General features: G+C 42.6%; 1 protein-coding gene across 1 annotated transcript in view; it reads left to right on the forward strand.

Annotated features, from left to right (window-relative positions):
- The window catches only part of ADAMTS17 (ADAM metallopeptidase with thrombospondin type 1 motif 17), a 203,565-nt gene that overhangs the window by 153,843 nt on the left and 23,097 nt on the right, over nt 1–26,625 (forward strand). The window contains exons 17-21 of the mRNA XM_068958707.1: nt 1,067–1,224; nt 4,206–4,365; nt 6,428–6,563; nt 21,709–21,913; nt 26,363–26,515. Coding sequence (XP_068814808.1) covers nt 1,067–1,224; nt 4,206–4,365; nt 6,428–6,563; nt 21,709–21,913; nt 26,363–26,515 — 812 coding nt within the window. The remainder of the gene's footprint in view (nt 1–1,066; nt 1,225–4,205; nt 4,366–6,427; nt 6,564–21,708; nt 21,914–26,362; nt 26,516–26,625) is intronic.

Raw genomic sequence — 26,625 nt, forward strand, 5'->3', positions numbered from 1 at the left:
GCAGCTCTTCTGTAGTATTAGGTTCTTATATCATGCCTGTCATTTTGGTATATGTGTCCAAATTTATAGCATCATCTGTTTTTCTAAGAATAAAAACTAAATAGTTAGATTTGGGAATAATCCTTAAAGTGATATAAATGTTACTTTCCAATGTACCAGAAGCACCAGACATGTTTATTTTACAGGCATGTCTACATGTTTACACCGTAACCTTTGACTGATAATATTGAGATTATTCTAGGAAGAACGATATCTCTGATTGTTCATTAGTTATGCTCGCTGTGTACACTTGGCACTCCGCTCAGCTTGGGTAAGGAAATTGGGCCAGTAAGTTCTATTCTTTTCTAGTCAGTCACTTCTGCTTGGTGGTTCTTGCATGTTAGCGCAATGCTGCAGTATTTTAGGTTTACCTTTAAACACCAATTAAATCTCTCTTCATTCAGTTCAAAGAAAAACATTCTAGTCGTGCAAACTTTTCTTTGCGAAAGCAGAACTTTATACGTAACTGAATGCAACACTGTGCCTTGAATATGCGTGCTTTTCAGACATGCTCCTGAAATAGATCAAAGCGTAGAAGAGTTCTACCATGTAGTCCTAAATTAGTAATATTTTTTCAAGGACAGTGGGTAGTTATTTTTCCTTCCTTTTCCTTTGTCAACTCCTGCTGCACAGTTTTTTTCCTCTCTTTAAATTTTCTGGCAGTGGAGCAGTACAGAGAATGCCTCACAGTTTTGAAGCCAGAGAATGTTGCCTCTTTAGGACGCAGAACCTAATAATTTTTAGGTACTAAAACCGTAGCTATAGCAGTCTATGTGACATCGTTGCTGCTTAGTAGCAATGTTAATATAATTAGAAATGCCTTCATCATCTGAAATACAAAGTATTCCTGAGTTAGTCACTTTGTGACTAGCCCGCTAAAATTATGTCTCATTTTTCTTTTAAACACAAGTCTGTTACAAGACTACTGCATCTTGCACTTCAGGTGGGCTGAGACAGAAGCTCAATGGTCTATATTTTAATTATGGATTTGCTTTCATTTCATCCCATGGTGTTTGATTCTTTCCAGCTCTAAAAGATTCCAGTAAGAGATCCATTAACAGCGACTGGAAAATTGAGCTTCCTGGTGAGTTTCAGATCGCAGGCACTACTGTCCGGTACGTGCGAAGGGGTCTGTGGGAGAAAATCTCTGCCAAAGGACCAACTAAAATACCACTGCACTTGATGGTAACTTTATATCCTTTGTTTGTATTTCTTAAGTGATGCAACATAAAGGGTTTATATCCTAGCTCAAAGTTAAATTGTGCTTGTTTGCTTCCTCAGCGGAGTTTTTTAAAAATTTCCTGTTATGTCTGTCCTTGCATTCTTTTGCAGCACTGCAAGGGCTGGAAAAACCCAGCTTCCTACTTAAAAAACAACTGGAGCCCTCTTCTAGGATAACATGCAGTGTCCCAGTAGACTCACCTTCAGGAGAGGACACTCCTGTAATGTGCCACAGACAATGTGACAAATCCATTCTAAAGGACGTAGGTTTTCAAGGGCCTTATTTATCTCATGGACATACCCTCTCACGCCCACGCAGAAAGGATATTTGCCCTGAACACCTTCTGTGCTTATGCCAGAACATATTCTATATTTAAATACACTGTTACTTAAACAGGCAACATGCAGATTTTGTATGTGTAGAGAATACGTGTGAATTTGACCGTTTGCAGTGACTTACTTGCACACAGAAATGTTCCTTGTTTTATTTATATATATTTTTTTTATTTTATGTGTTTTAACATATTGTTGAAAGTCTTTGCTAAGGTTCAGTATAATCCTTTTGTTAACTGGGCATGTCATTTTGTGAACAGTCATATTAATATGTTCAGCATGAGAACATGAGTCAGAACTGGGCAGGGGTCAGAAGAACAGGATTCTAGTCCCAGGCTGACACTGACAGGCGATAGGGTGACCCATGGGCCAGCTCTTTAATGTCTCTGCTAACCTTAATGTTTCCGTCGCTAAGATAGATGTAATAATGCCTGTGTCAAATGAGTGTTACTAGTTGAATGCGTGCAGAAAGCTTTGCAGTTTCTATAGAGAATGATGCATAAAAACATAGAGCGTTCTAAAGTATGGGTTGTTTGCTGTAACTTCCTTAATGCAAGTCTTCCCTTCCGAAAGCAAGACTCTGACAACATATTTTGTGCCACCGAGGTTTGCCTAACCTCTGGGCACCATATGAGAGAAAGGTGTCGCACTGGTACCTTTTGGGAAGATGCTCTGCAGGATTCCTTTTTCAGCTCTAGAAATCTTCCAGGGCGTTCCTTGGTTGAGGCTCATTGCAATAAAATCAGGTGTCAGCATTTTGCAAACTTCGGCATCAGTAGAGACCTATTTTAAAAGAAATATTCTTTTCCCCTTCATTAATAAGTAACTGGCAGAGGAAGCTAGCGCCTGTGAGGTTCTCCGTGTGTACCCTTTTCAAGTACAGACTGACATTTTCAGGAGATATGAGGAGAGGAAGTTTTCCTTCTTCACCTTCCCCCAGAAATGATTCAGAAAGAGGAAAGCGAAAGTTACCAGGCCATTAAAAAAACATGTGGTTCAAAATCACTTTGAGTCATAAACAAAGCACACATGAAGTCTTTTGCTCAAGTCAGACATTAATCTTTTTCTTAATATAGGATTGCGAGTCTCATTCTCTCAGCACAAGAATGGCAGGATGGTTACCAGTTAACTCTAAATAGAAAACTGTTGTCCAAACAGTGGTGGAATACACTGCACTGACAAAGAGCCACAAGCTTCAGTTTGTCCATTGTGACTTGCATTTGAAACCAATTATACACACATACACACACACCAATTTAACGTGGCTACAAAATTGCATGAAATTGGTTTCATATGGGCCTTTAGATTCACTAGTCTTCCTCCCATATTGAGATAATAAAGATTTCTTTTTAGGAGCTTGTTTTTAATACTTGAGGTATTTCTTCAAGTGCATTACTCTAAGTATATTTCTTGGAGAAATTAATGTTTGTGTAGCTAGGCCATGCGCTAGACCTCCTCTTGGCAACAGAGGACAACCAGACGCCCCCAGAGCCTAGAGATGCTTTAGACAAGCCCAATTGCTCAGCCCTGTAGAACAAGTTGTTCATATCTCATGCACTAAACGTCAGAGCCGGACTTGAGTCCTCTGCCCCTGGCTGCCTGGCCTTTTGAGTCGTGTGAAAAGCTCCATTCATCTTTGAAACTGTAATGATGGCTGGCTAGCCTCAGCTTGGCGTTTTGGTTCCAGGAATTAGGCTACCTCTGTAGCTGAAACAAAATCATATCTTTGTATGCAACATCTTCTGGAAGATACTTTTCTGCCCCAACTTAGGCACTGTGCAGAGCAGCTAAAGGGTGTTAAGTGTGTGTTGCTGCGCAGTGCTCATTTTACAGACCTCCAGGATGTCAGTGGCTGCAAGCTGAACCTTTTATTTCAGCACCTGTGGTTATTTTTTGATTCAATGAGCTTGTGACAGCAACGGTTTTAGTGAGATTGTTCGTTAAGGAGGAATGATTTCTCCCAATCTTAATGGGAAGCAATGATTACTGGGGGGAGAATAACATTTGCAAATTTGCTTTTTTAATTGGGCAGCTACTCACTTCATTTACAATAGTTCTACTTAAAATAATTTCTTTGATAAGGTGCTGCTCCTATTTCTGTAGGTGATAGGAGCCAGCAAAACTGACCTGTCTAATATTGCTGAGATTCTGTTATCATGAGCTTAAGTAAATCTAAGGAAAGATGTTCTGTCTTTCCAACTAAGGGGTATACACACTTACACAACCAGCGTTACAGCAGTATTGCTATGGTATTTGTTAATAATGTGATCGTTGAGATTCCATAGAAAATAATCACCTTGCTGTTGGAAGAAGGTTTCGCCTCCCTCCAGCCATGTGCAGGGTTATGAAAATGTATATGTTGCCAGTAGCTGCCTGACACGGCTCTTCCTTGCCATCCTCAGGTATCTGAGAGGCCGTAAAATCTTGTTCCTGCAGCCTGTCAGCAGGAAGAGTCACGCTCGCTTTGGGCATAACGTTTCCCAGCAGGCATGTGATGTTACGTTTAGAAGTACTGGCCCAAGACAGCATTGCTAGCATTACCGTCTCTGCGTTCTGTTGGCTTTCCCAGGAAACTGTGTGTTGTAACAGCCTTTCTTTCCCTGCTGCACCAGGTGCTGTTATTTCACGACCAGAATTATGGAATTCATTATGAATACACCATTCCTGTAAACTATACTGCTGAAAACAGAAGCGAGCCAGAAAAGCAACAGGATTCTTTGTACATTTGGACACACAGTGGATGGGAAGGGTGCAGTGTGCAGTGTGGAGGAGGTAAGGCCATGTGGGAGTTTGATGGAACTTGCTGTACAGTGTGTACAGACACCAGCCATTAGAGAGGTGCCTGCAGAAGACACTGTTGCCAAAGCGTGAAGGAAACTGAGCCATGGGAATGGATGTTGCCGTAATGAGCTCAAATGAGAGCTCGTTCTCACCAGCTCTCCCGGCTATCATCCACATCCCCACAGTTAATTTTCACCCGGCATTTTGGCAGGGACACTGCTTTGTCGGCTCGTTACTGTAGGCTGGAGCTGCACCTGGATTAGTGCTCCACGGATGGCTCAAGGCGCTGTGTGCAGCCCCATATCTCAAGTCTCCGTCAGATTCTTGGAGCAGAGTTTTCACAGGTGTTCAGGCATATTTGCTGAAAGACACTTCCTTCCCCAGGGATGAAACGGGGGCAGTGCTGCTGTGACAACTCTTGGAGATTGCGTCAGACACTCTTAACGTGGAGCGGCTTTTCTAGGCGTACATTTGCACGCTGCAAATCACACTTTTCACTCCCTAGGATGTGCTGAGACACAGATATGCTGAACCCTGGAGGGAGCTGACGCCTGTGAAGCCAGAGATTGCTTTATCAGCCACTGTCCATGGAGTTTTTACTGCTGGAAGAAGTAGGCTTTTCCTTGAAGAAAATGTATCATTTACATGCGTTCTGGCCAATCTGTCTTGGCAACTAGACCCAATTATCAATCATCTTACACGTCCCAAGAAGAGAGGGGTCATCTTCGCGTTTGCAGTCGCTGTCCTCAGTATATGGAAATCATGGTGTTTGTTTCTCTGTAAATAGAACTAATTTTAAAATCGATGCTTTTACTCACCTTTTAAAACAGTAATTTGTTATAGCCACTGGGTCCTCACATAAATAAGGAGGAAAATTGTGGCTATTTTGATTTGTATTGCAAGCCTGTCGCATATATGAATCAAATCAGTACCTGACAACATGGCTTCCACCAGTAGGAATTTGGATATGGCAGTCCATCTCATGTGCTTTGCTTGTCAGATGCTTTTTACTGCTTGTCCAAGCTGCATTCATTTATTCAGCTTCCCTTTCTGCAGTTCCAACCTGAGCTGCAATTTCAGCTGTCAGTAACTTCTCTACAGACGTCTACAAATCTTGTATTAACAGAATCTGAATTATTTTTTTATTAGCTGTTGCAGATCATGAACCAACTCAGTTTGTTGCAGACTCAGGGCTACAGGGAGAGAAGCTAGGAAACCAAAATAATTAGCAGTAAGGCAAAGTCACATGGTGCAGGGATGGCATTTTCCTTGTGACATGCAGTCATATCATGCTGCCCTGCGACACAGCTTTCTTGCTGTCACACAGCGCATCACTGAGCCCTGAGGGCCACCCTACTGCTATCTTAGTGACACTGCTGTGTCGGCTGATGCACAGGCATAGTTTATGTGAGAAAAGCTGACTGCTCCTGAGATGTCTCTCACTGGCGTGGTTGGTTAAGCAGCACATCTGGAGGCCCAGAAGATCAGAAATAATTAACTTTTGGTAGCTTAATTTCACCTCTTTGTGAAATACAAAGAAGCCCAGTTTATCATTCTTGAAGCCTGGTCAGTCCTTTTCATCCTGGCTTTTCCCGCATTGGGAACAGCAAGACGCAGCTCTCCTGTCATTATCCATCACAAAGGGGTAGGGCGATTATGTGTCTCCAGCTCACAGAACAGGAGCATCTGTCCAAGGTTATTACAGGGCACAGCAACATGCAGAGGAGGAACCAGGAATGCAAGCAGGTTGTTTTCAAGATTGTTTTCGCATTAAACGCTAGAAAGAGAAAGCTGAACATATTGCTGCTGCGGAACAGTCAATTTAACAATTATTTCAGAAAGATTTGTAGGTTCTCTGGAAGAGCAGAACAGGACATAGGTAAGACAGAAGCAGAAACAAGGTTGCTTACAGAGGTGCTAGGCCTGTGTAGATTAGCTCTAGTACAGATAGTAGTGAGCTCCTGGCTTTTGAGAGCTGATTAATAGTGAATTGACCTGATTTCTTAGGCACTGATTTCCTGATTTTTCAGAGTTGTTTTCATTTGACTTGCAGGTGAACGAAAAACCGTAGTGTCCTGTACTCGAATTATTAACAAGACTATGACACTGGTGAACGACAGTGAATGCCAACGAGTGAATCGCCCCGAGCCCCAGGTCAGGAAATGTAACACACACCCCTGCCAATCACGGTAAGGAGTTAAAAGTAACAAAAAACAATATCCTTTTTGTTCACCAACAACCCCTTTCCAAAGCCTCCGTCTGGTGAACATGGTGAAACTGTCTGAAGGCATTGGAACACATTGTTAGCCACGATATCCAGCTGTAATACTCATTCCCAGTTTCTGAGCAGATCAGATTTTCATTACCTAGGAGTCCACTTAATTTGTGGCTAGTAAGTCTGGGTTCCATGCAAGCTGCATTCATGCACTGTTTGGGGATTGTTTTCTTTTCCTCTTGGCTGCCTCCTAGAGTAGCGAGTAACTTGTGGTACTAAGCTAGACAAGGTCACAGTGATGGCATGTGTACCCTTGTTTTTTTAAGCAGCACAGAGTAGGGTCTGATTAATTGTCACATGGTGGTGTAAAAAACCTCCCGAACAACCAGCAACCTTTAAGCTACCATAGCTGATGTGCTGTGTTGCATGCCTGATCTGTATTGGCCCGAGTAGTTTAGTTTGTGAGTCTCTAGGCTAGGAGGGTGTCTTTTTTTGTGTGCAGTTTGTACAGTGCCTAGTAACACCTGCATAGTTCTGGAGATACACCTCAGTCTCTCTGAGGTCAAGAAATTCTAACGAAACGCATTTTAGGTGTTTTCCGGTGTGAGGATGCTTTTTGACATCAAGGGGTGCTTTTCTGCATCAGTAGGCGTAATTAAAGCTCTAACAGTAGTAAGTAACAATCTCTAAAAATAATGAAAAGCTCTCCACTTAATTTGGCGAGAGCACTTTTTTGTTTTCCGTTGTATAAAAAGGTGATGTTTCCAGCCAAAATGACAGAACATAGGAAAACAAACTAATTAGTTGTGTTTATTTCCTCACCAAAAAGTTCACTCTTGCTCTGAAGCAATGTTTACCACTGTGGGCTAATGTGGACCCTCTGCTCTTGAGAGTAGTTAGAACACCAAATCAGTTTAGGATAAAGTTCAGTAATGCCTAAAAAAGCCTGTTCAGAACAACCTGCCAGCTGTTGCATCTTGTTTAATCGGAGTAGCCAGGGAAGTGCCCTTACAAAGCTAGCCCGTCTGGTAGAAATAACAGGAGAATAAAGAAACAGCACATTTCTTTCTATCTAATTGGACCTGTCTGCTGATTAAAGCGCCCTGAAGCAGGCAAATTCAGTGTCAGGTAATTCCATCAGTGAGGTAGGCTGTTTCAGGTTTAGTTTTCTGCCTGCGCTAGGTATTACTCCTGTGCAACGCTGTGGCCATACTGCTTTCAGTGGTACTGAAATGTATAGTGAGATACCCTGTGTGCTTCCAGGTGTTTGAGAGCAAACTCCTAGTGACCTCAAGGAAACAACTGTCATTTCCGTGAGGAAGTTTCCTAAATTCAGTGATGCTGGGATTTGTGTCATGTCATTTTCTCTGAAAGGCAGAAACAAGGATCATCTGCTCATGTTTCTGGCTATTCTGGTTTTAAGTATTTCTTCTAGACTTTCTGTAAAGCCACTGGGAAGAGACCGTAGAGAGCCTGGGCGGGTGTATGGAGGGGTTTTGGGTAGGGGAGACGAAGAAAAGCAGCTTACAAAGCTCAGCAATTAGTGGACAGCTTCTGCCTCTACTAGCTGAGAGCAACATTGGGAGGTCTCAGCCATCAGGTCTGTTAGAGCCGTAAGACACAGTGCTCTTTCTCAGTGGGACCTTCATGAGCCTGAGTTGTTGGTGAAGTCTCGTCTTCGCTGCACACTTTCTCGATGACACTGCTGCCTCTCCAGGGCAGTGACACTGGGCAAGGTTAAATCACGCATCCCAGACCTCCTGAGAAGGAACCGCTCTGTCACTATATCCAGATTGCGTTTCTTTTGTGGATTCAGGTCCAGCCCTTACTGTTATCCAGGGTATCTCTTTTTCAGTGTGGAACTACAAGGCCACAGTTTAGCACAGTTATCCTCAGGCGAGCTTAGTGGCACAATGGCGCTCTCACTGGTCCATTTTTGCCAGGGCAATGACAGCAGACACCACATGGGCTCAGTACCCGGAAAGGCCACAAACTCTGTGCTGATGATCTGACAGACTGCACTCGCTCACTCCCTGCATGTAGACCACACTTTCACACTTAACATGCTTTTGACTGGAAACATTTTCAGAAGCACATTCTCTGTGCCTCTGTAGAATTTAAATTTCCACTTGCGTTTGCCCACCCAGATATTAGAAATGCATGCTTAGCATATTCTCTGACCAAGAACATCTTAAAGAAACCATTCTCTTTCACCATGTCGATGCTTTTTTATGAGCCCTGAATTTGTTTTAGGGTTTCGAGTAGAATTATTATAGCATCTGTTACAATAAGGTCCTTTCCCATTTCCACTCAGACCTAAGCCCTTTACCTGAATGTAGAAGAAGAAACAGTGTTTTCCTTTCTGTAGTAATCTGCTCTGTTCTGTGCGTTTTGATCTGCATTTACACTTTTTTTACTCAAAATTTAAGTAGAACCACCTTACAGAGAATTTGTCTCTGGGGAAAGGTCTAATGGCCAGGGCATAGGCCTGGGCCATGGGAGACGGTCTCTGTTTCTCTTTTGGATGTGCTGTGCAACTTCGATCAAGTCACTATACCACACTGTCCCTTTGCTTCCTCTCTCAATCTATATATAATTTGGACTGTAAACTCTTCAGGACGGGGTGAGATCATGTTGTATAAGTGGAGGAGGAGGCTCTTGCTGTTGAAATTATAACGAAAATAAAAAGCAATAACCCACATTATATATAAAGTGATCTACAGAAAAAAGAGTATGATATTAATAACAGTCTCTTTCTTCCAGCACAATCCCAAAGTGCTTTGCAAATTATATATCCTTTGAATTTCAGCCACTTCTTGGGAGAGCCAAATAATGTGGGGCAGGGGACAGTAGTTTTGTAAGGCCAAGGAGGAGATTAGGGCTCTGCAACTGCAACCCAGCATCTGAAAAAAACAAAGCTGCACTGAAAAAAGGATCGGATACACTGACATGTTTTAAAATTAAACGTCAGAGAACAGAACTTTCTTAAGGGTTTTGTTGAAACTGGCAAAAATAAAAGAATCTTTCATTCTTTATTATTGTTACTCTTTCACCTTTTCAAAAAATGCCTCTTTTTCTTCCTATTTTATTCTTTATGTTCCTTGACCCTCTTTTTCCATTAAATTCTTTACAGCTTCCTTTCCTGTCCCAACTGCACCCTATTAGCACCTCTTTATTCTAATCCTTTGCCTAGCTCTTTAGATATTTTTTACAAAACCTTGCTGTAACCAGATGGAATCTGGATTCTTGCATGCGGTGCGTATGGGTTGTTTCCAGCACACTGAACACCAACCCAAATATATAGGCAAACCCAGCACTCATGTTGGCACAAGACTCAGAAATCACAGATCACATCAGCTGTTATTACTGAAAACATAGGTCGGCCAGTGGCCACACACTTCAGCATGCATGGTTGGTCTATGAATATGAAACTTCTCCCCTCTAATGCGGAACAAGAACCAAAAACACATGAAATTTCCCAACTGTTATACTTGTAGGGGCCTGTATGCTAACACTGTTAATTTTCCTCCTCTTTGCTATAATAGAATTTAAAAGAGGTTGAATTCTTTCAGGGACCTGCTGAATATGTGCTATTCCTACACAGATGCTTAACAGCAGCCTGTTAAGCTGCTTAACAGCTAGAAATCCCGCCTTCATCTACAGAAAACTACAGGAGACCTGAGCCCTTGTTTTCATTATTTCATACTTGAAAGGACCTTCTGAATCCAGGAGTCAGTCTTCTGCTATGACAGTCTTCAGCAGCATGTCATAGACTTCTTTCCATAAACCAATTGCGCTCTACAGTCTCCTTCCCTCACTGGAAGGCTAGGACCTGCTGTTCTTGTGGGTTGACATCTTTTCTTTCCAGCCTTAATTTATTCATTGCCATTTTTCACCCATTTGTTCTTGTGCCAGGACTGTTCCTTTGCTTATATAATACTTCTCCCTCCCTAGCTCTCATCCTTGTCCTAAGTGCCATATGATACAGCAGCCACTGTATCTCTTCCTTCCATTATTTTCCTGGGCTAAATCTATTACTTTCCTATGACTGCTTAGATGAGGGACTCTCCATTCCCTTGGTCACCTTCTCTACTAGTGCTCTAATTTAAATTCATCATTCAAGTGCATAGGTGATCAGAATTGTACAGAGTATCCCAGTCTCAGTCTCATCCAGCCCTTACACAGTTGCATTTCAAACTCTCCTGTCTCCACTGGCAGTAGCTCTCATGATAAATCCTTTGCTTTTTTTCCTTGCTGCATCCTGTTGGTGGCTCAGAGTCATCCTGGACATTTTCCTCCTCATTTGTTTCCAGTGTATGAATGCTAGTTTTAACAAGGAAATGCTTGTTGTTAGTCCCTAAGCACACAGCCTTGCACTTTCTACTATTGATTTTCATTTTGCCACTGTTGTTGCAGTACTTAAGGTTATTCAGTTCTTCCTGTATGATATCCTAATCCTCCATTGCATTGACAGTGCTTCCAGATTTGCATCGTCAGCAGTTTCAGTGGCACACGTCTTTTTGTGCCAAGGCCGTTAATGAAAATACTGAACTGAATCAGATGCAAGACAGATCCTTCAGGAAGTCCACTGAAAACTAATCTAAATTGCCTTCCTCCCTGATACTTCCTCTTTAAGTGCTTACACAGTAGCCAGTTCTCACCTACCATGAAATTTTCACATTGATATCCATGTTCTCCAGCTCATCACATTTCTCCGATTTACCTAAGCATTTCCGGTGCGGCAAAAGGAGTGCTTTACTGATATCCAAGTAGATTAAATCTACTGCATTTCTGCTGTCTAGAGAAGCAGTTGTTTTAATCAAAGAAATACATTCAGTTAGTTTTGATGGTCTGCCTGAAGGAAACTTCTGCTGCATTTTGTCCTGTTTTCCATTCGTCACTATACCCTTGGTTATTGTTTCCATCCAGATCCGTTCTAGAAGCTGTCACACTGTTGAGGTCAAGCCTGTGGTTACATGAATCACTTCTCTCTCTCTTTCCCTCCTTCTCTCTCTCTCTCTCTTTCTTCCTTTCTTTTCTCTTCTGTTCCCCTTTCGCTTCTCCAGTTGTGAGCCGGAATCCCACACTGTGCTCTCCAAGGGCTCTTACTCCACAGCAGTGCCTGCTGGGGAAAGACGAAAGCGGGTTACCTAAGTCAGCTGAGTCCTCGCTGGCTCAGCAACTGACAGTTCTGCCTGAAAGGCTAGTAACCGCTCAGACCATGATGCCTCTCCGTGCCATGGTTGGTAGTGCCCACCGTGTTGATTCCCGATCCAATTTAAGCTTGTAGTCCTTATCTGGAAGATCCTTTACTGTCTCAGAGCCCACCTCTCCCTTTAGACATCACCATATAGCTGTGACAGGGCTCTTCTTGGTGCTCCAGAAATACAGATGTAAGGAGGGAACACCATCTCTGGAGAAGGTGACGGTCACCAGCACCTACAGACAAAATTGGTTTGGAGTGCTGCTGTCCTAGCCTGTTTTCAGACCAGCCTGCCTGCTGCATCTGGTCTAGTCTCCCTGATTGCAGTGTGTTGACACAATATTTATTTGGGTCACCATCACAGTTGGAAAGGAAGCACAACAGTTTTGAATTTCTATTGTGAGGTGAAAGTCTTGCAAAAAGTCGAATTTTGGGGGGAGCACTATGATGTAAAATTCCTTGAGAAAGTTAGCAAATTACTTGTAGGGCTCTATGGAAATTATACGAAACTGGGGGGACGTTTAGGGGAGCATTATTATTTTGGAGTGAGAGATAGGGACCATGTGATATCTTCCTTTGGGTGCTGATACATTGGAACAGAATTAGTTGAGAGTGCTTGTTTTTTTCAGGGCAGTAAAACAGAAACCTCAGAGTAGGATTACCTGATGGACTGTAAAAACATTACATAAAAACAGTGACATCGGAGCAGGCCAAATGTTCATCTAGTCCACTGTCTTGTTTCTGGCAGCATCCAGGAGCAGATGCCATGGGAAATTAAGAACAAATCAAGCATTTGGTGATACTTTCCCAGCTATTTTGCCAGTATTTCACCCATCCTCAGGATTCCTTCACTAGAGTTGTCTGTTTGTATTTAGTGATTCCAAATGGATATGTTCCTCTAGTAATGCATTGAGGCTCTTTTGGAACTGATACAAATTTTAACATCCATTAAGTCCAATGGCAAGGAGTTCAACACCTCAACTATGCCTTGTGCTAAGAAGTATCTCCTGTTGTTTGCTTTGAATTTAGCGGTTTCCTTCAACGCCCGCAGGTTCTCCCTTTGGAAGAGGCCATGAACAGTGATTCCTTTTCACTTTCTCATGATTTCTTTATACACGTGTATCATAACCCCCTTTCAGCTGTCTTTTCCCAGCCGGGGGGATCCTGGTCTATTTAGTTGTCCCCCTCACAAAGACATTAGTAAGGTCACTTAGTGGGCTCTAGTTAGAGCTGATTTGGGGAGGAGGGTGGGAAAGAAAGAAAAGCAAAACCTCTCCTCTGTTTTGCTTGCCAGTTCACATCTACAATTCAGCCTCTCTCCTCTCTCTTTTCTGGGTTTTCTCCCCTTCACTTCTTGCTTGTGGTAGAGAAGGAGGACTGAAAGGAGAGTAGTCTCCTACACCGTATCTTTCTATCCCTGCCTCTAACAGCAGGCAGCAAAAAACAGTCACAGCTGAAGAAACAAATACCCCAACCTCCCAAACTGTTCTTTGCAGGGTGGTTCCTGTCCCTGTAATATGAGAGATAATAGGAATGTAGCTATCATATACTCCTCATCTCCCAGCTCTGCCAGCAGGAGAGGACCTGCATGGTATTCTAGCATCAGTTAGCTCTCCAATTCCCACATTTGCACGTGCGTATAAAGGTGCCTGTGTCATTCATCAGCTCACACTAGCAGATACATTGACAAGCTGCACTGGTTCTGCACCTCGGTGTTTCTCCCTTGCACAGGTGATGCATTCTGGCTGCTGCCAATAGCTCTGAAGTTCTCCTGTAGACCTTCTTGATCTGTGTGCATATAGCTAGGCAAGATGGGAGGTTACATGACTAAAAGAAAAGAAGGAACAGCTAAGGGGATGGTTTCAAATCATTTTAGCCTGGAAATCTGGCATAAATAGTAATGTTAGCACCCTCTGATCCAAGGAGGCACCACGTAAGAGCTCATTTTGAAGCACTTCCCAAAATTGGAGTTGGGATCTCTAGTTTGATCTCAGTTTGGACTTAATGAATTTGCCAGGACTGTGCTGGACACCGTGCAAGACTCAGTGACTGCAGGCTGAGCAAGTGGACAATGCTGCGCCCTGGTGGCTGCTCTTCAGGGAAATGATCCTGGGCAGCCGGCAGTGGGCTGCTGTGACCCACATTAGCTCTAGCCAAGCGCTCTAGATCAGAAAGCCTGAGATTGTTCTGGACATCTTTCTGAGTTGGTAATTGATGTCTTACCATGGGCTTGTCTGATTAGCGCCACCCACTGGAAGGAGACAAAATCACTTTCGTTCCAGGTTGTATGACAGTCCCTCAAGTACAGAAACAGGCAGGCACTAGTTAATTAGCTACCGAAAGAAAAAAAAAAATTCCCAAACAAATCCAACAACCCAACTCAATGAAGCAATTCTAGAAGAGAGGTGAGAGAGAGGGCTTGTGGGAGCAGGCAAGGGATAGGATGAGAAGGACTGATTAGCTAGCGCTAAATGCATTCACATCAGATAATTTAAGATGACTGTCTGGAGCAGAAGTTCATTTGGCATTACATTTCGCGTGGAGTCATGAGACGGCTCTCTTAGCTTTGCTGTAAACACCCAGGCTGGCTTACATCACAGTTTTTTCTGTTACAATGTTTGACTCAACATCCTTGTGCTTGAAAATTGCATTGTTTTAAAATATTAAATGAGGTGTGCTTTGAAGCTCTTCAGGTTGAGTGCAGTCTTCACCCACAAAGAAGCATTAGGAGGATAATCTTGCATAATATTTAATTATGGGTGAAATTCACCCCTACTGCTACCTGCTCTAATGCTCTTCACACTGCTCACATCCCTGTGGTGCGAGCTGAGGAAAAGTCACCGCCTTCGTTGAATGCCAGGGAATGGAGCTGGACATGAGCTGCCCACTGAAAGACACATGAGCCATGGACCAGGGCAGGGGGACTGGATGCAAAAGGGCTCTGGAGGGGCTGATGTGCCTTAGTGGAGTGAGGCAGTGACATCTCCTTACACCAATGCCACGCTGAGTCCTCTGGAGACTGGGCAACGTGTTTGAGTTGGAGGAGGGAGAATACAAAGTCTTCCATTTAAAAGAATGCCCCAGGTTCATGTAAATTAGCAAACCGTGTCCGATGCTTGATCTAAGTCAGTCGGAAATTAAAAAAATAGAGCTGTCAAAATGATAATCACTAAAGAAAAAAAGAAAACTGTGTGAGTGAAAGTTGGCAAGTCTGTTAGCAGAATGACTACTGTACTGGAAAATTACTGAGCACTGTTTAGAAAGGCAATCAGACAGGAATGTTAGTCTTGGAGTCCTACTTTCAACATCAGCAGCTGTATTATTCTACTAGATTCCTTGTATTTTTTTCTCCAAAAAAAACTTCTAGTGACTGGGTGTGGCACAACCTGTTCCCAAAAATCAGAATTCACCTGATTATTTTGACCCCAGTATAGCAGAGATGTAACGGAGGGTTTCAGAAGTGCATGGGGGGAGCATGCAATAAAGCAAAGAGCCTGCATGTTTCATGAAAATCATGAGTCTATTTGTAAACAGTATTTACTTGCCTCTACATATTCAACCGTGAACTTAGTTTGATTGCTCTAAGCAAAAAATATCTGACTGTCAATCCCACGTGACTGATTCTCAGAAATCTTTTCCAATTCTGCTTGCTAAAATTATCCAATGTGAAGTCCTGGCTCTGCTGAAGTTAGTCAGTTTTACTATCTTCAGTAGAGCTACAGTTTTCACCCAGGTGCCTGAGAAAACTAAGAGCAACTTCAGCATGATTTTACAGCAAAAACAGCTGCTAAAAATAACCAGTGCTACCTCGACTTGGAGTTTATCTTCACCTGCACAGTAATTCAACAAAAATAATGTGTGTTCAACAAAACGGTGTGCAATAAAATCTAATAGAGATAGAACGCTGAAGTTGCACTGCTTTAAATTAGTTTCTTTAACAAGTGCTTTTTCAGATTAGTTGTGCTTTCCTGAGTAGCAAATTTCTTCTGATCTTTTATTCAGCAGAAGTGCAGGCTCTTAAGTAGTTGAGATGATAATCAAAACACGGATTTAATAAAAAAGGGAAAAAGTAGTGTTAGTGTTATTTCAAATGCATCTGTAGTCGCATCCAAACTATTATTGCAAAGCGGGCAAATACATTTCAAAATAGCATTTGGGAGAGAACAGAAGTAATACAAATCCCATAGAGGGTGAGTACACGTGCAAATGTGTGTATGAGTGTTCAGGTAGTGGAACAGAACCGACCTGTATGCACCAGTCTTCTGTAGGGCTCGAAGCAGACATAACCAGGTGAAATGTAATGGGCTGCGATATTTACCCTAGAACATGTAATGGCCTTATGTTATAAGAGACTGCAAATCTCTGAAAAGTGATCTCATGTCTTTTGATTGCGCTCCTCCACCCCATCCTTCAGCCTTGACCCATTTTATATTCATTGCGTTCTTTCCCAAATCTTTAGCTACAACTCTTCCTTTACAGACATTCATCTCCCCTGGGTTTATGTACATAGTGCTGTAGACGTTACTTTTTTTCCTAGAAAAAGTGGGAGTCTTAGGTGAGTAGGTAGAGTGGATAATTTGAGGTTAATGACTAATCCAGACCAGAGAAAGATCAAATGATGAACTGAACCTCCAAAAGATATTTAAAGTTTGCTCCAGGGGCCTGCCAGATGAGCGTTGCCAGAGCAGATTAGAAGAACTCCCAGTTCCTTAACAGAGATACTGAGAGGTCAGAGGTTGAGGAAGACTCAGAAGACAAAGATTTAAAACAGCCCTCTCAGATTGCATGTCCTGCCCATCCTAGCCTTTTGAGACTTTAGAAAAAACACACCCTTCTGGCCATTTTGCTGGTGAGAAAAGCAGCCACTCACTGGGTTAAAAATCTGTACTTAAAAGCTGAACACTTCCTTCTTAAATCTAACCACCAGCTGGTATCATCTAGTTCTTGAATCTTCTATAGAGGTAAGATTACAACAAATAGCGCTGTGGATAAAGCCATCCCCAGGACTGTGAGAATGATGAGTGATGAGTGTGTGAGTCACACAAATCAGTCCACGTGGGAAAGAGGAGAGAGGCTCTCCAGTGGCTCCAGCTAGAGCACTCACATGGTCCAACTGAAGATGGGTTATGACCTGGGAGGAAAAGACCAAACGGAAAAGGACTGTGATATCAAGCAATCCCGGAGATCAGGTTACAGGCTTATAAGATAACTGCAACCCAAATGGTCTATATGATATACGCAGGGCTTAGTGTGTAACAGTAAATTAGCTTAGTTAATAACACAGAGCTGGCTTGGTGTTTTAAGTTAGAACAGTGGAAGTATTTTTGACATTGTCATAAGAAAAATACAGTTCAAAAAAAGTGAAAAGCAAGTTTTATTTTTAAACACATCCAGGTGTGTTCAAAAGGTGTAATGACAGTGTAGAAAGGAAAATCTGCCTGTAATGTAATTTAATAGTAACCTGAATGTGCTACTCTTTGTACATCACATTTTTTCTGGCCTGTGCATGCATCACTTGTTATGCTGTCTTTTGCAGATAGTAATTATGCTAATACCTTGCTGCACATTCCTTTACCAAATGTGAAACTGGCAGGACTCTTCATTTTATCCATAAATCTTTTGTATTGTCAGTCTGGTAGTGAACCATGTTGTTAAAATACAGTTGCAGCGATTTTGTCTCTTACAGGCACTAAAATAACATTTTCTGCTGACTATGAAGGGAGTTTAAAGAGAACTGGGGGGAGATCAGAGCCCTGCCGGTACTGCATACAGGGCTCACATTTCCTTTTTGGCCAAATCTTTTTTACCAGCTATTGAACCAAGCAGTGATTTCACTGGGAGAACAGAGTTTCATGGTCAAACTGATCATCCCCCTGGTGCCTTTGAAAATATCCTACATTATTGTTATTATTATTGTTATTATTCCTACTGTTGCTTGTCTCTCAGACATGAAACTAAAACTCCCGCATCAAAATAGCCTTTTTGATTCCGGATTCAGAAGGGTGGGATGCATTAGGGGTAGATGAAGGTTTAGGTGATGTTGCAGTGGATATAAAATGTGCTCATCAGTGATGCTGTCGCCGCGTTCGTTGCCGTAGCCAACAGTAGCTAGGTTTGGACCCATGCTCTCTGGTTCAGTGTGGGCCTGTCATGCTCCCGTTGTCTCCTGGGAACTTTTTGTTCCCAGAAAGCAAACACTCCTTATAAATGTGGGCTGGGTGTTCCCAGCATTCGATAGAGCTGTGGGAACTTCTCTCACTCATATCCCATATTGAGAGAAGGGAGTTTTAGACAGAGGGAATTCTCATCCAGACTGATATTTGCAGTTTCCACTTCCTTTGTGCCAAGAGAGAATAGGTGACAGAGCCGTGAGCCAAGGTTGGTCACAGTTGTCACAAGCAGGACAGAGCAGGCCCTGAGGTGGGAAGCGGACAGAGGAGAGGGGAATGTGGCATCATCTCCTAGCTAAAAACTCTCTTTTGCTTTTGCTTTTGTTTTTGAAGAGGTCTGTGACCAAGCTGACAACTAAGTGACAGCCACAGCAACAGGAAATTTGCATTGCCTTGAAATCAGTGCGAGAAAAACCTTAGAATCTGTGGGTTTTGCTTTCTTTGCCAAACTTTGTGCACAGTACCACAGGGAGCCTGTCCTACGGGTTCGCTCATGCAGGAGCAGAGAGCAGCCAAACCGACCCCATCCTGCAGTCACCCCAGAGGAGGAGAAGCCTCAAGTTACCCGAGAAGTGTAAAACCCTCATGGCAAAATCCAAAGCCCAAATGCTCCCTGAGGCCCAGCCCTTCCCTGACAAGCTTCTTCACAAGATGAGGTCAATTTAAAGATTCTTCCCCTTTGTCTGACACATTTTTCCTTGCTTTTCCTTTTCTTTGGCTTTTTTTGTTGGGTTTCAGAGATCTCTTGCAGCGTAGCCCCACTTTCTTTGTAGCCATCCAGTGAACTCATGGGCTCCCTGATCAGGGACTTATGTGGTGAGTCAGTAGCTGAAGCTGGACATACGTATACCACTTTGAGACAAACCTTGGAGATTGCCTTTTCACCACAGGCTACATTTGAAATTACCCAAACCATAGCTTTTTGTTGATTTCCCTGGGTTCTCGCTTGCGCCCTGTGCAATCATTGTTCTCATGATAATGATGATGATAGTAATTCTTCCTGTGCTGCAACACTAACTAGTGACCACTGAACAGGAGAGAAATGACATGGCTTTTCCCCTGCACAAGAGTGACAAAAACACAAAGAGGAGTTTTCTTTCCTGAAAGGAAGGTTGTAACCCGACTTCTTAAGGCATCTTGGAAATTGCTGGCATGCCGCATGCTGCCCATCCTAAATGGAAGCACGCAGGCAGCCTCTGCCAAGAATGTATTTTTATCTTTCTCCTTTGCTTGCAGTCCTTTTCCCTTTTTCTTTTGCCAGTAGCTGTAGATCACAGTGAGAGTACAGTGCTGATGTGAATATTAGTTCAGTGGAGCCTGAACAGAAACCATTCCTGGCCCTGTGACTCACATTCAGCTCATAAAGCAGTCGCTCCTTCCCCCTGCATGCCCTTGTTGAGCAGTTCCTTCACCCAGACCAATAGCAGCTCCCACATTTGCTCAGATAGAGCAGAGCCCAGCTGATATCAAGGGAGTCTGGCTATTAATTTTCAGGCACACTGACTTCTTCACTTGGAGGCTATTTTTGTCAGTCTTTCAGTATTCGATTACCCAGTTGGCATTTTCCCTTCCCTAAGCAAAATACCAAGCACTCAGCCACAGAGATGCGCCAAAACTACTGTCTAGAGAAACAGGTTTGGTGTCTTGCCAGCTGTTTTAGCCAACAGAAATTCACAGATGTGTCAACTGCTTTAATGCACAGAAACACTTGAGCGGGGCTCTGTTCCACAGAGGACAGGTGCCCAGCCTGCCCGGCCCCGCTCCGCTCAAGCCAGCGGGCTGCTGCCTTCGCTCTGGGCGCAGTCAGCAGCGCGGTCCCACCATGTCATCAATCACAGCAGCGGGCAAATGAATTCATGACAATTGCACCGGATGAGGAGGTTTCTACAAATTGCGCTGAACTGATTTTTCCCCATTCAAGAATGGTAAAATGGGAAAGAGTTGTTTCATGCTTTTAGAAGTGAACCTTTATTGCAGCAATATTAAAAGAAAAGCGGCTAATAAGCTGGCCTGTACAATTCTCCACCTGGACTATTAGAACCTTCAGCAAAATGAATATATATATATATAATATTATATTATCTTATATTATCTTATATTATTATTATTATCTATATTATCTTATATTATTATTATTATCTGAGCAGATTTTTGCCTTTGAGAAGTCTTACCAAAGCCACTTATCATAACAAGCAACCCAGCACTGGGTGACAAGTAAAAGATTCATTGCATAAGGATACTAATCTAGATGACAGTCCTAAATAACAGGCCAAAAGGTCAATTACCTGGTGAGAATAGCCTTCCGGTGCACAGCACACACACAGTTATTGCTCCGGTCTTTCACTTCCTCCAGGAATAGCCGTAATTAAAGAGAGCATGTTCCTCACTGACAGATTGCAGGAAGCGTGAAGATGGATGCCACCTGTCTTTAGGAAAAAACTCTTCCTCCCTACATACCCCCTAATTCAGATCCTTCCTAGGCATTTTATCCACTGCCACCCAGAGCAGCCCTAACTGCAGTTGTGCCTCCAGCACTTCTGGGAGTCAGGAGGAGCCTTTCAGTCGCCCTTACACCAAGCTGGAGGACATCAGAGAGAGAGCCCCTGATTTCTGTAGCACGGCCACAGTCAGAGACTGCTCACAGCAGCAGGGCCTTCGTTGCTTCGGAAGAGCCCCACACCTTGCGAGATTAGACTGGGTGTTTGCCACAGAGCCCTTAAAGACAAAACAAAGCAGACAAAAAAAGGCCGGCGTGTTTGTTCCCAGCACACTCTGCTCAAAAGGGAAGGAAATGCAATTGAAATATGCTTAGAAAATAAATAAATCCCAAAGCCTCAGGAAAGTGAGGGTCGTAGAAAATAACTCTCTCCTATTCAGGCTGGGTTATGGCTCATCCGTGTAAGCTATGGCTACTTTGAATCAACGATGTAGGATCTTTTCTGGAAGGAAAATCTTACCTTTTTCAGTATTTCTTGAGCACTGGCAGTTTAGTTCAATTCAGATTAACTAAGAATGAACATGACTAGTTAGCCCTCATTTTTAAGGCCCCTAATGCCATGAACTTCAAACAGATGAAATTCCAATTAAACATCCAGGCAAGCCTGAAACCATGAAAAGGGAAATCTCACCAGGAAGTGGGTGAACTAAAAGTGAGACGGGAAATGTCTGTGCCATATAGTAGCCTGGGATGTAGAGAACACCTGTGCTTTGAGGTCATACGGTACAGGGCCAGAGAAGCTGACTCTGGTCCCGAATGCAGGAAAGCTGTGCTGTGCTACCTACCTGGGCATAGCACCAGCCTGTTTTGGTTTCAGGGGTGGTAGTAGGACAGGGTCTCTGCACAGCGATGCTGCACAGTGAAGATGTTCTTGCAGATGTAGCAGTGGTTTTCCCAGGTACCATTCAAAGGCAACAGTATTTGTGGGACAGGATGGTCTGCAGACAAGTCTCTCTATCTGGAGGAGAACTACAGCTGCACTGTAGCGATGGGGGATAAAGGGATTTATGCAGAATTTTTCTTTCTGTCTATTGTGGAGCCAGGAACAGAGATTGACTTGTATCCTGACCCTTTTCTGCTCTACGCACTTCAGCTCCGGGAGGTGCCTGGTCGTAGCACAACAGCAATACAGCACCCTTGGAGAACCCACAAACCTGGGATCGGCTGCACGTTTATCACTGTTTTTAAGTGAAGCATAATGTTTTATCCCACCAGTTTGTTTAATGTTTCTTCTCTGTCTCCTTCCCAGGTGGGTGGCTGGGCATTGGAGTCCGTGCTCTGCCACTTGCGAGAAAGGTATCCAGCACCGGGAAGTGACCTGCGTTTATCAGTTGCAAAATGGCACCTACGTTAACACGAGAGACCTCTACTGCCTCGGCAACAAACCAACAACTGTACAAAGCTGTGAAGGCCGGGACTGCCTTTCTATTTGGGAAGCATCAGAGTGGTCAAAGGTAGGAGCTAGCTTCAAGAAAGGAGCCAGACAGCACACAGTTCTGGATACGCTGGTCCTTAATTAAGCACGTTCTCATCGTCAGCACATTCACAGTGCCTCGCGGTACTGGGGCAGCTGGTAGGAGTTGCTGAGATGATGAGTTTGGAGCTGAGATTTGTATTCTGTACCGAGTGGAGTTATTATCACAGGTTTTAGGTATCATGCCATCCTAGCTGTATATTTCCATCTGAAAACTCTGACCAGCAAGGAAAAACATTTCACTGACTTGAGGCCAGAAATGTAGTAACCCACCAGGCCTTCTGGCCCCATTTAAGTGCAGTATGAAACAAATGCCAGATTTGCCAGACAGCTGAATGTTACAGAGAATGTACAATCTTTGGGCCTTGTCCAACCCTCTTTTGTGTAATTCTCGGAACATGGAAAAGCTTGTTACACTCTATATAAAAAGGTGCATCTCCATGTAGTTATAGAGAGTTAAGAAATTATCCTCAGAAACTATAAACACGTTTCAGATATAAATAATGTGTAGCCTGGGCAGAGCCCATGAGCATGTATTTTGTGTAGCAACAGAGTGAACTGGGAGTATGTCTGTATGTCCCTGACCTGAACTCAGTTAATGGATAGCTTGTCTATACTTTGTGAGTAACACTCCTAACAGAATTCCCATGTTAGTTTTGATATTGTATCTGTTAGGCTCATCTGAATGATGAGAAAATCCTTTCACTCTTGGTGCGTTGCTTGTGGCTCTATCAGTGTCACTCCAGAGCGGCTGTGTTATGACACTGTTGAGCAGCAGCTCCTTCCATGGGAAGGATCTTTTGTTGTTACTCATCTCTGTTTTGGAACAATGACCTCCTGTTTAAAGCATTGTCAAAGAGCTTTTGCAAAATATTATTGTAAAAACTTGCTTAAAAGTCACAAAAGCTCAGGATGCAAGAGGTCTTCAGTAAGGAGCAGTCTCTCAACGAAAACACAATGTTATTCCATTATTCGTCTTTGGAACAGGAAATTTTTTGTTTGGCAAGTGAGAAAGGGTAGGAGTAGTGTTTCCGTCCAGTAGGATGCTGTACCTGCTCACTAAAGCACGAGATTCACTTTCCTTCTGAGTCCTTTCGTTTCAAAAGATGTGGAGAAACACACCAATGTTTTAAGACCTTACAGGTCTTTTATGTGTTAAAGAAATAACCCTTTCAGGTGATACCCTCTTTAACTCTCACAGCTGAACCAGCTGAATTGTAGCAATGCTTGTAGCTGAGCCTACTTTTGTCCTGGTGCAACTCCCACCTGTTTTATGTGGGGTGTTTCATCGTCTGAGTGTTTGTGGTCTTTTGTAAGCAATCCCAGGTACTTCTCTCTTCTTCTTGTTAAATGGAGTAGGTCAAGCTACAGAAGGTTTTTCCAGAGTGGAAATCTTCCATATTTGTGAGCACATAACTCCCTTGCAAATACATAGCTTTTTTAGAAAAGATTTAAAACGACTGGTTTACTTTGATAATTTTTTTCACCTTTTGTGGGGTTGATTCATTCTTGTTCAGGCACATTTTCTCTATTATATGGCACAGTGGACTGCAGGACACATTTGATACTCTGCCACTTTGAACGCTTCTCATAGCTAAAGCTTTCTTTACTGGAAATCAGTTTAATCCTTCACATTTTAATCGGATGTTGTGGAGTAAATATCACAGTAGTGATATCATTTTATAAATCAATTTTCTCATGTACGTTTTTGAACTTTTTGGTTATGTGACAAAAAATAGTTGAACAAAGTGCACGTTGATGTCTGGTCCCCAATCAAAAATGTATGTTCTCAAAGCAAATTCCAAGACAGTCTTCAGTGTGGAAAAAAATGAAGTTCCCCTTTTATTGCCAAACACTTGAGATTGTTTTGGACGAAGTACTGCTCAGCCCATTTTTAATGACAAAAATAGAGAGTTACAAAAAGGTGAATGTTTCTACTGTTTAGGAACAAGAGTAGAAAAAAATATGGCTTTCCTTCAAATAAAGGGGCTATATCTTAACTGCAAAGTTGTGATGCTCCTTTACAAAATCTTGTGGGAATTGACTAGGTGGTATGTTAATAAAATAAGATCTAAGGGTCTAAACTGGAAACTAAGTGATTGTACATATTGTTTAATAAGCTACTCTGTTGTAGAGTCTTTGTAAAATCTGTATGTTAAGAAATTCTTCATGAAGACAGAAAACTCAAGGAAAAAAAAATTCTTAGGGTGATTTATATGTGACCACTAAAGATCTCTTGGAAACCTTTTGCAAATGCTCTTTTGTCTAGGAAAGTATATTCACTGTTAATCTGTGAATGACTTAAAAGCTTATGGGAAGATCAAACAGTTGGTGATTTTCCCAGATTTGCTTGTGAAACCCACCTAGAGATTTCTTATACCGTGAAAAATACTTCTGCTTCGGCTTGATTTACTTTCAGTAATTTGGACCATTTGAATGATTTTATATATTATGCTTTATGCTTTGAGATGAGTGAGTGCAACCCTGAGGAGTCCACCCCGAGGACTGAGGAAAATGATACATAGTTTGGGAAAGACTGTATAATTTGGGATTCATGGCTTTAAGGTAACAATTAGGGGTCTCCAGCCTGGGATATGTGGGAAATTTTGGAATTTGAAGAGTCCTGCAAAGCAGTTTCTGGAATTATCTCCAAAGCGTGGTGGAATTCATCCCCTACCTAGCAGAACCATACAGATGTGCTTGTCGCAAAGATGTTACCTCCATAAGGAGGTCACACCATGAACAGCACATAGTAAATTAAGTGGAAGTTTTCCCAGATTTTCAAGAAGACACTTTGTAGTGCTCTGAAGTATTTAAAGGCATATCTGTTTGCTTGCCAGCTCATAAACGCTTGTCATTCGTGTCCTTAACAAGGCCAGCAGGTCAGAACTGCCTGGATTGTATTTTTAAGACGGTTAGACAGGCATGCTGAGATTTGTCCACTTGATGTAATTTATATCAAGCTGACGCTTGTTTCCAGCATAGACCCCCTGAATGGAGGAGCTTCTTGGAATACGTTCAAAAGACCTCACAGACTATCTCATATCTTCACTATTTATTCAGTGTCAAGTCAACTCTCTTTTCCATGCTGATCCCCTGAAGGGGAGAACTTGACACGCTCAAGAAGGTTAGTTTTTATCTCAGTTGGTACATATATCATTTTTCCACCCACCTGTCCCCGGTGGCTCTTCAAGAAAATTTCTCAACCTTAACACTGCAGTGGCATGAAAGTGAGGAGCGAAGAGACTAGGTATGCTGTTGTGTATTAGCATGCACTTGGACAGCTGTGACAACATCAGCAGATCTGTTATCCTGTTGCTGAACTGGTTATTGAAAACAGCGATCCGCAGTTTCAGTTCATGGCAATGTCCGTTTCCCACCTAACACAGACAATGAAGTCAAAACAAGTCCCCCAGTAAAACAAAATTTCAAGCCATCCGTTGGCAAAGATAGCAAGCTGGAGCTCAGATATCCCTGCTCTTCAGAAGCTGTCGCCATAGTGCCCACGCACAGTAAGACTGGTGGACAATTTGTGTCCACCCACATGAATGTTTGTTACAGTGCCCAAATGCTTGAATCAAGTCTTCCTCCAACAGCTGATCCTAGCAACTCTGCTAGCCTGCTGCTTTCTCCAAGGACTTCAGACGGTCCCTGCCTGTTCTTTTGGTGTTGAGAAACCCATCTTTCATCCCTGACGGTGTCTGTGGACAGTCTTAGCTTTCTGGCCATGGTTGGAAGCTGATCACAACACTGTGGTTCACTGAATAGCTCCTCTCCTGAGTTACATGCTTTGTACACTTTGAAGTTCCTTGGAACTAACATTGTGATGAGGAGATTATAAAATCAAGAGTGAACGCTCGCATATATGTTTGACATAGCTTTTGATATAGTCATGAGAACATGTGTGAGAGCTGCAGCTTTGCCATAGTGTGTAGAAACTGTGCTGCAGAACTGTATTCCAAGGTTTTCGTGCTACTGTGATTTAAAAATGCATTTTTCACCATTTTCTTTTTTCCCGTCATTTTACTCCCATGATACATCAAGGGATGTGGCAGTTCTGTGCTGTGAATCTTGGTGTGTCCTTTTTCAATGAATGATACGTTCTTAATTGCAAGACATAGTGATTCTTCATCTGTAACACAATTCCAGCACAGTGCCAGTTGATATTTTTCAAAGGAGGTTGATTTGCAGAATTGCCGTTTTTCAGAAGCAAAATATTTCACAGGCAGTTAAACTTTTCAAATGACTTGGGAATGTGTGAAAGGCATTTATATTATTGGGCAGAAATCTTGCATGTTACCAGTTTTTCTCTGTGTTATCATCTGTTCATGAACTACCTTTTCCAATTGCCTTTATTACCAAGGTAAAAGTTCAGCATTTCTAGGCACAATGCAGTAGTTGAAGAAAGCAAATGCCTGTTGTTTTGCAGTGTTCAGCAGACTGTGGCAAGGGGATCCAGAAAAGAACAGTGACGTGCACAAATTCTCAAGGAAAATGTGATGCAGCCACCAGGCCAAGAGATGAGGAAGAGTGCGAGGATCACACAGGCTGTTACGAATGGAAAACAGGAGATTGGTCTAAGGTAATAGTGAACACTACGTGGTATTTTCTTTCTAAGTGAAAAGATGTTCAGGGTGCCATGCTTCTGTGTAGGGTGTCTGTTGTTCAATTTCAATTTAAATATTTGGAAAG

Source organism: Struthio camelus, chromosome 12, assembly GCF_040807025.1.
Source record: "Struthio camelus isolate bStrCam1 chromosome 12, bStrCam1.hap1, whole genome shotgun sequence".
Classification (NCBI taxonomy): domain Eukaryota; kingdom Metazoa; phylum Chordata; class Aves; order Struthioniformes; family Struthionidae; genus Struthio; species Struthio camelus.